Below are 12,708 nucleotides of genomic sequence, written 5' to 3' on the forward strand. Positions count from 1 at the left end.
CTGGACTGCAGCAGGGTGAACACTCAACATCTACATTTATGGTAGGTACAAAACTGTACTATGTTCATCGTGTTACCCTGCTGCAGTCATCACACTTGGGTTGAATCCCAAAGCTAAGGATGGGTGGTGGAGTTAAACAGGGTTTGAAGAAGCTAGTAGGCCCTGCAAAACGGCAGTGGCAAACCAGCTCTAGTCTTAGAATACAGAGGTAAGTGATAGTGTTTGGTGAAGGTGTGCACTGAACTCCAAGTTGCAGCTTCCAGAATATCCTTGGTTGGCACCCCCCTGAGAAAGGCTGCTGATGTAGCTGTAGCCCTGGGAAGTGGGACCTAATGTTAGCAGGTACCGGTTTCCCATGATGCGTGTAGCAGAAACGTATGCAATGTCCTATCCATTTTGAAATGGTCTGTTTTGAGATAGCTTTTCCTTGTGATCCTGCAGAATAGGCTACAAAGAGCTGGTCATATTTTCTGAAAGCCTTAGTTTTATCCAAGTAGTAACATAATTGCCTGTGAATGTCCAAAGAGTGCAGGAGTCTTTCTCCTTTGTTCTGGGGATTTGGGAAAAAGGTGGGCAAATTAATGGTTTGGTTTAGGGCCGCACAGGATACCACCTTTGGCATAAAGGAAGGATTAGTTCGTAGAGAGAGACTGTCTTGATGAAAAATGTGGAAAGGTTCTACTGCAATTAGTGCCTGTAGCTCTGAGACTCTTCTAGCTGAAGTTATTGCTAGTAGCAGGGCAGTTTTCCATAAAAGAAATTTTAAATTAGCTGAAAAAGCTGGTTCAAAGGGCGGCAGTGTAAGCTTTTCCAGAACAAAGTTGAGATCCCAAGTAGGTGTTGGTGCTCTCCTGGGCAGTCTTATGTTCTTAGCCCTTCTGAGGTACTGTCTTCGGAGTGGATGTGAAAATAAAGGAGGATCCGTGTTGTAATGAGATGAAATTGCTGAAGAGTGGATCTTAATAGATGAAAAGGAAAGTCCTTTGTGCAACAGCTCAGTTAAATATTGTAGAATCTGAGGAATGTTTGGATCAAGGTGATTTTGGCCTTTAGCCTGGTTCCAGGCGCAAAATCTTTTCCATTTGTCTGAATAGGTTTTCCTGGTGCTGGGCCTCCTGGCGTCCAGAATGACATCCATAACAGCTTTGGATAGAGGTGTTGGCTGGTTGTTTAGGTAATTAGTCATGCAGCCAGGTTTAAAGTCTTGAGCTGGCTGTATAGAATCTGATTGTCGCGCCTGGGTGAGCAGGTGAGGAATTTGTGGTAAAATCCATGGTGGGCCATGTTCCTTAGAATTGGATACCAGTGCTGGCATGGCCAGACTGGTGCAATGAGTATCATTTGTGGCCTCTCTAATCTGACTTTCAGCAGTACCTTTGCTAGAAGAGGCCGAGGAGGAAAAGCATACACTGTTAATGTTTTCCAAATGAATGAGAGGGCGTCCACTTTCCAAGCTTGCGGGTGGAATGTCCTTGTGCAAAATGTTTGAAGTTGGTAGTTTTGGGGATTGGCAAACTGATCTATGTCTGTGGGCGTCCCCATTTTTGAGTTATCATTGCAAATACTTGTGGATCTTGTTTCCACTCGTTGGGATCCATGATGTTTCTTCTTAGGTCGTCTGCCAATGTGTTTTTCTTTCCTGGCAGGAATTGTGCTCGTAGTTGAACTTGGTAAGACAGTACTGTGTTCCACAAGGTCATTGCTTGCCTGCATAGAGGGTAGGAATGCGTGCCCCCTTGCTTGTTTATGTACCACATTACTGTGGTATTGTCCGTCTTTATTATTAGTTGTCCTGGGTGTAGAAGGTCCTTGAAAGCTGTTAGGGCATTCTGTACTGCTAGCATTTCGTTTTGATTGATATGCAGATGCCTCTGATCTGTAGTCCATTTGTCCTGAAAGCACTGTCCTGCCATGTGTGCTACCCAGGCATAGTCCGATGCATCTGTTGTTATGGTTTGCCTGGCTGTGGGTAAGGTGAAAGGCTGACCCTTGTTGAGGTGACATGCCTGTGCCCACCACAGAAACTCCTGTTGAAGGCAGGGAATGAGTGGTATCATTGTTTCCAAGCTGTGGCTGTGCTGAGTCCATACACTTTTCAGGTACCATTGTAATTTCCTCATATGTAGTTTTGCAAATCGTATTAGTAGTATGCAAGATGCCATGAATCCCAAGGCCTGCAGAATTTTTCTTGCAGGGAGATGGGTCTTTGTTGCCATTATTTTGAAGTATTGAGTCAGCTGTTGTTGCTTGTCTGGCGTGAGATAAGCCATCTGGGCCGTTGTATTCAAGCTGGCACCCAGGAATATTATGTTTTGTGAGGGCACAGCATGGGAAGAAGCTGCTGTAGTGTTAGCATCTTGAATTTTGGTACTTGCAGATAGGTGTTCAGAATTGAAAGATCCAGAATGGGTCTCCATGCTTTGTCCTTTCTTGAGACTAGAAAGAGTCTTGAGTAAAATCCTTGTACTTGCTCCTGTGTAGGTACCTGTTGAATGGCTCTCATGTCCATGAGAGCTGTAATTTGTTTTTGTGCCTCTGCCCATTGATTTGGTGGCAGGTTTGGCATTCCTTTTATCCTTGGCAAGGTATGAAAGTGGAATCTGTATCCTTGTGAGACAATGTTTAGGACCCATTTGTCTTTTGTGATGATGTGCCAGTTGTCTGCAAAAAGTGCTAATTTTCCTCCCAAGGGAGCTGCCAAAAGAATTTGCTTGGTAGTTTGAGGATAGGGTCATTGTGTTTGTCTTCTGCTAGCTTGGGGCCTGTCTTCTCCTCCTTTCTGGGTAGCAGTACCCCATTGCTGAGGTTTGTAAGGGCCTTGTGACTGACCTCTGCCCCTTGGGCATCTGTATTTGCCCCTCTGTGATCTGTCAGAAGCTGGAAAGAACCAGTTTTTTGTTGGCCAATTTCTGCTGAAACGAGGGAGTTGTACCTGTAAAAAATCCTTGACCGTCTGCATAGACTTTGCCTTATCCTCCATTTTCTTTAAAACCTCTTCTGCTTTGACACCAGATAATACATCCTGCTGTAAAGGTGCATCCAATAATTTTGCTTTAACAAGATCAGGTAGGGTTTGTTCTTTTAACCAAGCATGTCTACGTATGACAGACCCAGTAACAGCTGCTCTACAGGAAGCTTCCAATGAATCAAATCCACATTGTAAAGTATGTTTGCACACCTGTTCAGCTGCATGCAACAGATCCTGCATTTCCTTGAATTCAGAGTGTTCAGAATGTGTGTTCATTTTTTGTTTTAATTGAGACATTAGGAATTGCTGATATTTCAGCATGTGAAACTGACAATTTAATGCTCTCATAGCCACAGTAACTGAGGTGTATATGTTCTTTCCCCATCTATCTAGGGCTCTGGAATCCCTTTCAGAGGGCACAGGATTTTTAGCCATCCCCTTTGGGACCCTGGGAAATTGTTTCTGGGTCAGCCACAGGGCTTTTATAAAGGAATTTGTGAGAGTCAGGTACTCTGTAGTATCTGTCTGGTTTGGCTGGAGCAGGAGGTAGAGAGTCTGGATTTAGACTAGACTCCAAGTAAACATCATTCACAATGTCTAAAACTGGGGGGATAGCAAGTGGTCTGAGTTGGGGTAGTAAAAGGAACCCTCGGAGCCTTTTCTGAGAATCAGAGTAGTCCTGGCCTTCCAAGTGGAAATGTTCCCTCATGGTATGTAAAGTTTCCCCAAAGGAGTAGTCTTCAGGGGGAGATGCTGAGGGAACAGAGTCTTCAGCATCAGAGTCTTCATAAGGGGAAAAGCATAATGCTGCTCCTCAGAAGAATCTGAGGAAATTGAAACCTGGTCAGAGGAAGCATAATCCTCCTCCTGTCTTGGTCTTTTATCTGGAGGGGGATGGGAACCCCTGATTAGGGTAATCAAATCTTTAGCCATCTTAAGCATCTGTTTCTTAGGCTTGAGGCCTTGAACTGGAGACTGTTGTACAGTCTTTTTTGGTTTTAATGGAGTTTTAAGCTTAGCATAAGATTTAATGGTGAGTGTAGTCGGTCTGAAGACACCTTCTGCAACCAAAAGTATTTCTACTGCATCGGGATCTCCTTCTCCTCAGGTGTCGGAAGGGCCTAATGAAGATGGCTGTGACAGCCTAGAACACTTCGCTTGAGAATCCGTAGCTGTCTGGGGTTCCAATTATGCGGTCAGGGGCTGCATAGGCGCCTCACTGAAAACTGGAGAACCGGCGGCAAGCCCAGCAGAGGCCTTGGAATCTGGCTTGGTCCTAGGCTGCCTGTCCTTATCCTTGCGTTTTTTATGCATGAAGGTTGTCGGCTGCTCCGATGACATGATATAATTAAATTTCCTACCAAAGTAATGTCATGCGAAGTCAAAACGGCATTTGATAGTTCGTTTATTAAACCTAGCACAAAACCGACAACCTGTGATGTCGTGGTCTGGGCCTAGGCAAGGAATACAATAAGAATGGAAGTCCTTATGAGGTATTTGCTTCCCACAAGAAATGCAATTGTTAACTTTTTCTGACATTGGACTGAGGCATGAAAAGGTTCCCCAGTGGGGTACTTAGCTTTATTGAAGACTTCGGGCTGAAAATCGATTAGAAAATCTCAGGTGTCGGCCAACCGGCACTTGCGAATTGCTTCTGCTTCGGGCACCGCGCGGCAAGAAAGACTAAAGAAAATGGCGTTGGATGCCTCTTATATACCCCTGGCGCACTGACGTCAGGGAAGAAGCGACAGCAACCGACGCCGGACCAAGACTTTGGAACTCTGGCCGACTGCGGGTCTGATGAGGGAGGTGTATAGGGGTACAATGACATCCTTGGATCTGGATGTGAATCCCTTCATGATAAGGTGTGCAAGGTAGAATGTCTTTCTAACCACTTTGGCAACGTGGGTGTCAAATGAGAGGTCACTGTCGACTTGGGTCCCTAGGTCTCTGATTACTTTTTCCATACTCAGTGGGTTGCTGTCTATGTGATAATTTGTGGGTACTTTGTTTTTCCCAAAGGGGATGACTATAAATTTTTTGGCATTTAGTTTAAGGCCATGACTCCGGCACCAGTTGTCCGTTTCTGTGAAGCCTTTTTGTAGGATGTATGTGTCCGCTGGTGTATCGACTATGGCACCTAGTTTGCAATCATCTGCGAACTTTGTCAGCCACAACCCTCCCATGTTTGCTTTAACATCTGAGAAATAAATGCCGAACAAGAGGGGTCCCAGGACAGATCCCTGTGGGACACCACTTGTGACTGGCTTTGAGTCTGACATTGCTCCAGCGATTTTAACTTTATGGATTCTGTCCTTTAGCCAGTTTGCAACCCATCTAGTGACATAAGGGTTTACATTTAAGATGTTGAGCTTATCTATGATGCCTGAGTGAGGTATTGTGTCGAAGGCCTTAGCCAAGTCCAGGTAGGCTGTATGGACTGCTTTGCCCTCATCAATGGCTCTAGTGACTGTTTCGAAAACGTCAACCAGGTTCAAAAGGCAGGATCTGCCCTTTACAAAGCCGAACTGGGTGGGATCTAGTGTCTGTAGGTCCCCAATGTCTCTGTTTATGAGTTCCATAATGATTCTTTCCATAGCTTTGCAGACCAGGCTGGTTAAGCTTATGGGGCGGTAGTTCCCAGGGTCTGTAGAGGTACCCCCTTTGTGGAGTGGGACCACTGTTGCTGTACACCAGTGTTCATGTACATATCCTGTAGTAAGGCTAAGGTTAAATAGCATTTTTATGTGCGGGTTTAGCTCCTCTTGGAGTTCACGTAGCATGCAACCCAGGATACCATCAGGCCCCATTGATGCTGTGTTTTTAGCTTTGCTGAGGGCGGCTCTCACCTGGACATCTGAGATGACAGGAAGATTACATTCAGCTGGGATAAGTATTTCCTCTTTTGGGGGTGAGGGAGGGGAGAAATTTGCACTGAACCTGTCAGCCAGAATGTTGGCAATATCTGTGGGTTCAGTGTATTTTTTGTTGTTGTGAACTAACTCTGAGCATATCTGAGGGTTTCCGCCCAGGTTTCTAACATAGCTGAAGAAGGCTTTGTGGTTATCTTTAGTGTCCTTAGCGATTTTTCTCTCAAAGTTGGCCTTGGATGTTTTTATGAGAGAACGTAGTTTTCTGCTAGTGTTGATCAGAGATGTCTTCCCTTTATGGGATTTTGCTCTGTCGTGCAGTAGCTTCCTTCTTTTGTTATACAATTGGTTAATGGCTGAGGTCCACCAGACAGGATGCTTGCCTTTGGTGGAGAGGGACCTGGATTTATTTGGGATTGCATGATCCATGCATTCTTGGAGATGTCCACAGAAAGCATTTCTGAAGGATTCAGCATTGTGGGATGTGGTATCCACTGGCCCAGTGGGCTTAAAGGATACCATCTCAGTCTTAAGAAGAGTGAAGTCTGCTTTTGAGAAGTTTTTCACTGTGGTCTTTTGTGCTGGGGGTGGAGGTGGGATATGTATATCCAGGGTGATTGGTTTGTGGTCAGATCTCACTAGTGAGGGGTATACCTCCGGTGTGGAGCATTTTGTCCCCATGTCTGTGATGATCAGGTCTAGTATATTATCTCCCCTAGTGGGAGAGGTGACTAGTTGTTCCAGTGCATTTGAATTTATGAATTCCAGGAACCTTTGGGCTAGGGTGTTAGGGCTAGAATAATGTACCCAATCTATGTTAGGGTAGTTGAAGTCTCCCAGTATGATGGTATTTTGTGATACATTCATATCCTCCAATGTCTTCAGGAAGGCTGAGTCTGAGCAAGCTGCTCAGATTCAGTAAAAAGAAATCTCCCATCCTACACGTAAAATGGAAAAGTCAGTTGTAGAACCACTAGCTTTCCCTCAAACCAGGAACAAGTTATGCTGTCCCTTTGTGAAATAGAAACCTGGCTTGTTCCAAGAGCTCTGTAGGCATCATCCAGTCCCTCAGCATAGATTTTTCTGAGGGAGTCTTAATAACTCAAGAATCTGGCCATTTGTAACCACGTCTAAAACCTACCAGTCTTGTCTGATGTGATGGTTCTCTAAGGCTGGGACATGTTTGGAAAAGTATCCTTCTAGGGCTGATCCTGCAAGATAGTCAGGATTCAAACTCTTCTAGAAGACTTGGCAGGTACAGATATTCATAGGTTCATAGGTGTTTACTAGGCTAATGACCACAAGACCCTTTTAAGCCTAGCCATGTATCCCAAATCTCTGACAAGTTCCGACACTCTGATAAGAGATGATTTACAAGCTACAGCCTGGGAGAGTAACCATTTATTTACTATTTTGGAGATCTTCAACCAACAACTTGGGAAATGCACTCAGTGGCAATGCTGTGTAGAAAGATGCCTCAAGAATAGCCTACCTTACCTCATTTTTAAGGAAGGCAACCTATAACACACAATCTTGATCAGGTACAAAACCTAAGTCTGGTGCCTGACTATAGCATCAGCAGTAAAAGCTTTCTGATGAAAGCCCAGTGAAAAAGCATAGTAAGAGTCTTATCCAAAGCCTCATCCATCCTAGCATCATAGATGTTTTCAGATTTTCTAGAACCTGATGCACAAGGTCAAAGGCAGGACTGAGAAAGCTGAGAAAGATATTTAAGGGGAAAATTAAGGAGAAAATAGCAGAAGAAAAAAATGTTTAGCCTCACTGTCCCACAGCACATACTAGAAAGGAAAGGTACTATGATTTCTGGGACCAGTAATGGAGCAGAGAGATCAAATGTAAAGCTGTCCTCCCTGTCCAGGATTAAACAGCAAAATGGAGGTTTAAGTTTTTAAGGAATGTTGTACCTTTCTTGACTACTTTCAGTCATTTGTACCTTCTGTAACTACACTAAAGGTAAAAACATAAATAAATAAATAAACTTTCTTTCATTACTACAGAGTACTATGGGCTTATGCAAAAGATGCAGAATTTCCCAAATAAAATATACCTTCAGTAACCAACATTTGAAAGGAATTCAGAAAGTCAGAAGAAGAAACTGTAATGAGGTCAGTAGGTCAGAGTTCCTCCCACACCCTTTGTAACAGCCAGCAAAATCAATGATTTTACTGTTAGAAAGAAGAGGTATAACATATTTAAGTACAGTACTACCTAAATTTGCTATCCGCAGTAGTGGTGCTGCGGTAGCGTTGTCGCCTCCCAGCAAGACGTTGTCCCGTTCGATACTCAGCTGGAGCGTCTTGTGTGTGGAGGCATGCGTGAATGAGTGTGCCTTAGTTGAAGGTTGTGCATCAGGGCTGGTAACGCAGCACGTAAAAATCCACTACCAAAACGTTAGCGGACCGGAGTTCCGCTGTGGCGACCCCTAACGAAAGACACAATAACAACAACTACCTAAATTTTCTCTTTATGTAAACAGGAAGGATGATTTCTGGCATTACTCAGTGCAAACCACTACTCATATATGCCATTATTGGCTATTTTCTAATACTTACTTCTACACTTACAACTACTTGGACAGAAATCATATATGTGTCGATGTCCCTAAAGCAGTAACAGGAATGGGAATGTGATTATCTGTACCTTCACATAACTGGTATAAGACTGAGGTCCAGAATCAGGTAGATATTCCACCACCCACCACCTTCACAAAAACCAAGAAATAGGGAAAAAAAATTACATCTTCATACCAGCAGTGAATCAGACTCCGGGTTTCCAGTACCCAAAACAGATTCAGAATACAGCCGCAACTATTATGATACAGTTTATCAAGGGAATAAAAGCTAAAGGTGTTTATGGTAACTAATGGGTGCTTCTTTCTTTATAATGTAAAGAGCTTAGCTGTGATACTGGGATGGCATCTCTGCCACCAAATGTGATGGTACAATGACATTACCACCACTAATGTGACAACCAGATGGCAGTGACACTATGATGTTGGCTCAGATGGATTTGACTCCAATCACAGCAAGCTATACTTGAAATAACAAAGACAGTGCACAAAAGACTGATTCAACAATTCACTAAATACACCCTAGCCTTAGGAGCACAAAGGGAATATGCACTGCTGTCTTGGGTAGGGTTTTCAAATGTCCGCACCTAAACTGGACAGCACATAGGACACTTAAAAAGCAGAGTCTTTTGGCCAAGCACCTCAGGCCCCTGTCTTACTGTTCTCTGTCTGTGAATCAATATATGTGCCTCTTTATCTATGGTAACTGCCTTTCACACAAATTATTTTATGTACACACACACGCACACACAAATTCCCAGGGAAGGCAGGCAGAATTTTCCAAATGCCCACAAACAGACACAAATGCACAAATTCCCAAGGAAAGCAGGAATAATGTTCCATTTACCCACAGCCTTCCTCCTGGCATGGTAGTACTGTCACCAACCTAGATCAGGGCAAGATGCATCCTAGTTACTGGCTGCTCTAAATCAACCAAAGTATAAACCCCACTTTAATATTTTCACTGGTAGTAGGCCTAGCAGTTTAATGGGAGACTTGTGTCCCACATCTCATTAACCATTGTGGAAACTGTGACTACTCTTTTTTTAGATAAATAATGCATACATATAATAAAATGCATAAAGTGAAATTTACTTTATTATGAAAGAAAACAGTGCAAGTACATATTAAAATATAAGTAGGTTTGTACACAAACAGAAATAAATTAAAAGGCAATAAAATAGGACGCAAACAAAAAAAATCATGCTATAGAAATATTAGCCCTAGCTATTATAAATTAATAATTAGAGATTACTTCTGTCACAAAAATATGCAGAATTACTTGCATAGACAAGCTTTCACTTATTTGATCATGTATTGTCTGCTTTCCTAATTAATATTAGGTCACGAATGTGCATTTTAGTGGTAACCATCCAAATATAAGATCTTGAAAATTACACGGGAATACCCTAAGGAAGTAGACGGACATTGGGATTTGAAAGGATGTTCAAATACACACATGTAAGGTCCTTTTGAAATTGAGAACATTTCCAAATCAGTCAAGTGAAAATAAAAATGTAGCTGCCCCATTGTTTCAAAGTACAAAAGCAATCTCTCTCTCACACACACTTTCAAACACAAAAAGAGTATGTGCTTCAACAGAAAACTTAATTTTATTCTTTCATATAATATGATGAAAGAAATGACATTACAAAACGTTTTTCTTTAAATGTAAAATGCAAATGTTCCCTTAAGTTAGAGGGGCTGAGGTAAATCTAAAGGAGTTTTAGATTTAATTATACCACTTCCATCCTCTGAAAATTTCTTGAAAAAATGTCAATCCATTTTGGAGACACAGTTACGAGATGGGGGCACTCATGTGGTCATTGCTCATGGTATGCACTCATGTGGTCACTGCTCATGGTACGCACTCGTGTGGTCACTGCTCATGGCATGCACTCGTGTGGTCATTGCTCATGGTATGAACACTGTACTTCAGGACTTTATCACAAATATAAATAATGCAATAATTTTGTAAGGGACAGTATTCTTCGGTTAAAAATAAAACATTGTCAGTCAGTCCACCATCTTACCCATAATGCCAGTGTCTTCCCTGAATGAAAAATGGTATACACAGGTCCCCCAAGGAAAGCTGATCACAACTTTTTACTGGAATGATGCCGCCAAATTTTTCTGAAAGTCTGCGAAGTTCAACTAGATTCACTCCTACAGCACACAAAAAGAGAAAACAAAGATTTTAATATAATTTTAACAACTTGTTGGTTTTAAAGGTTTTGGACAAACTTATCTAAAACAGTAGTACTGTAAAGGGCACACACTAGTATTAAGTCACTAAATTAAGTGCAAAACAATCAACTGTAAACAATCATATATTTTACTCAAGTTACTATTAAATATTGAATCCAGCATGATTTGCTCATCAGAAGTAAAGAACATTGCTAAAATAATATTACAACTACTAAACGGAAACAGGAAATTCCATACTTCCAGGTGCTCTACCAGACTTTGCACTTTGAATTAAGTTCCAAAGACTTGACCTCACTGAGTCATAGATGCAGTGGTTACATTTTGCAATGCACCTCCAGAAAACTGATATGAAATGAACTTTTGTCCCTGGAGATGCAGCCAGAGAAAGAAATGCAGGACATTCTGTAGACTACACTTGTTTTTTACGAGGATGAATGTCTAACACATTTCAAACTCCTAGCAAACACAGTGGATCAGATAAAAGCTACAACACAAGGGACTCATTCTGCAACACAGATGTGGTGATTTGATGTCCATGAATGTCAACTGAAGCTTAGATACATGCTGTTATCATGTCCCGATTCATTTCTGGGCCACTTTAACTGCTTCAGCTGTAAAACCTCAATGTTATAAATAAACATTATTTTGTAAAATACTAGTTTAGAATGTTGTTTAACAGGTACTTAAAATTATTTTACTAAATTAAGACATGTCAGTTTGGAAGTCATACCCTGATATTCAAGAACATAAGGGTACTGATGCACATATGTACTGTGCATCCTATATCATGTATTCTGCCAGGGACAACAGCAATTCAGAGACATTAACCACAGTACTCCTGTGGGATCCAGACTCACTGTTCCAGTTTCTTGAATGAACAGCAGTGCCTGTTACACTAATGTACAACAGCTACTCCTGCAGTCAGGACTATAAGTAATGCTGTGTATCCTTGCTGGCGTCAGTGTGTAGCCGAGTGCTTGCTATGTCACATTCCTTGCTAACTACTTGGTATGGCTTCTTGTGTAGTACATAGCTCCCTTACACAGCAGTGCACTATGCCACTGGCACAAATGGGTGTGATTCATAAATCTGTCTCAGTCCTAACTGCTCACAATGTTGGAATAATTATCATAGTATGTTAATGTTAGGAGATCTGGTGTTGTGCAAGCTCCCATTGGTGAGAGCTTGCCAGCATCACAAACGTAAGTTAGTGGGTGGTAGTAGGCTTGCTTGCACCACAGGGGGACTGCCATTTCCACATTGTTACTATAGAGGGAAGTTGTCTAAATTCCAACACATTTACACATTTTTGGGTTGTTGGTGTTGCCCAGCTTTGTACTCTTAAACAAAATATCTGCAGAAGAGTGAAATTTGGGGTCCTTCTTCGGATGACAATGTTTAATATCCATAGTATTCAAGTGTCCAAGTTTGTCATCTCTGATCTATTAAGTAGTTCAAGTTTGTCAAGGAGAACCTAACAGTTTATGAGTCAACTCACCACTGCGTCTTAGTGAATATATGAGTATTAAATGCATGCTGAAATCCAGCAGGTTTAATTAACATTAATGAATTTTACAAGCCAATGTTTAAACATTTCAGTATGTTTGTCTAGTAACATAACTTTACAGAATGAATACGTAACAACTTCAGAGCACACAAACTGCAGGAATAGGCATTTAAGGGATAAGTGAAATGTGAATTTGTCTGATGAAGCTCGGTTACAAGATGAAAAAGCTTTCCTTATTTTTTTCATTGTATTTAATGAAAGTGTCTTGGAATGTATTCATTTTCAGATTGCTTATAAACGTGCAAAAATGCAAGATGCACTCTCACACGTTTTCTACAGAAATTTAATGTAAGGGTGAGTCATACACATCCTACAAGCTTTACTAAGGTAATACATGTCTCTACGATAAAATGTTTGGAATAAATATCAAAGAGATTTTTGATAATCTGCACTTACTGGTTCTCCTTCTTCCCTTTTAGATGAACAATGAAACAACAATAATTATGTCCTTTACAAATGCTCTTTGCTTAGCAAAATACCTTCCCTAGTTGTTTCCATTTAAATT

The 12,708-nt window shown here is 41.7% G+C and overlaps 1 protein-coding gene across 1 annotated transcript in view; it reads right to left on the bottom strand.

The window, feature by feature from the left end:
* The window catches only part of LOC122815102 (protection of telomeres protein 1-like), a 1,603,082-nt gene that overhangs the window by 192,897 nt on the left and 1,397,477 nt on the right, over positions 1–12,708 (bottom strand). Inside the window, exon 15 of the mRNA XM_044087343.1 lies at positions 10,462–10,594. Coding sequence (XP_043943278.1) covers positions 10,462–10,594 — 133 coding nt within the window. The remainder of the gene's footprint in view (positions 1–10,461; positions 10,595–12,708) is intronic.

The sequence above is a fragment of the Protopterus annectens genome, chromosome 11.part0, assembly GCF_019279795.1.
Source record: "Protopterus annectens isolate FY-2018-M chromosome 11.part0, PAN1.0, whole genome shotgun sequence".
In the NCBI taxonomy this organism is placed as follows: domain Eukaryota; kingdom Metazoa; phylum Chordata; order Ceratodontiformes; family Protopteridae; genus Protopterus; species Protopterus annectens.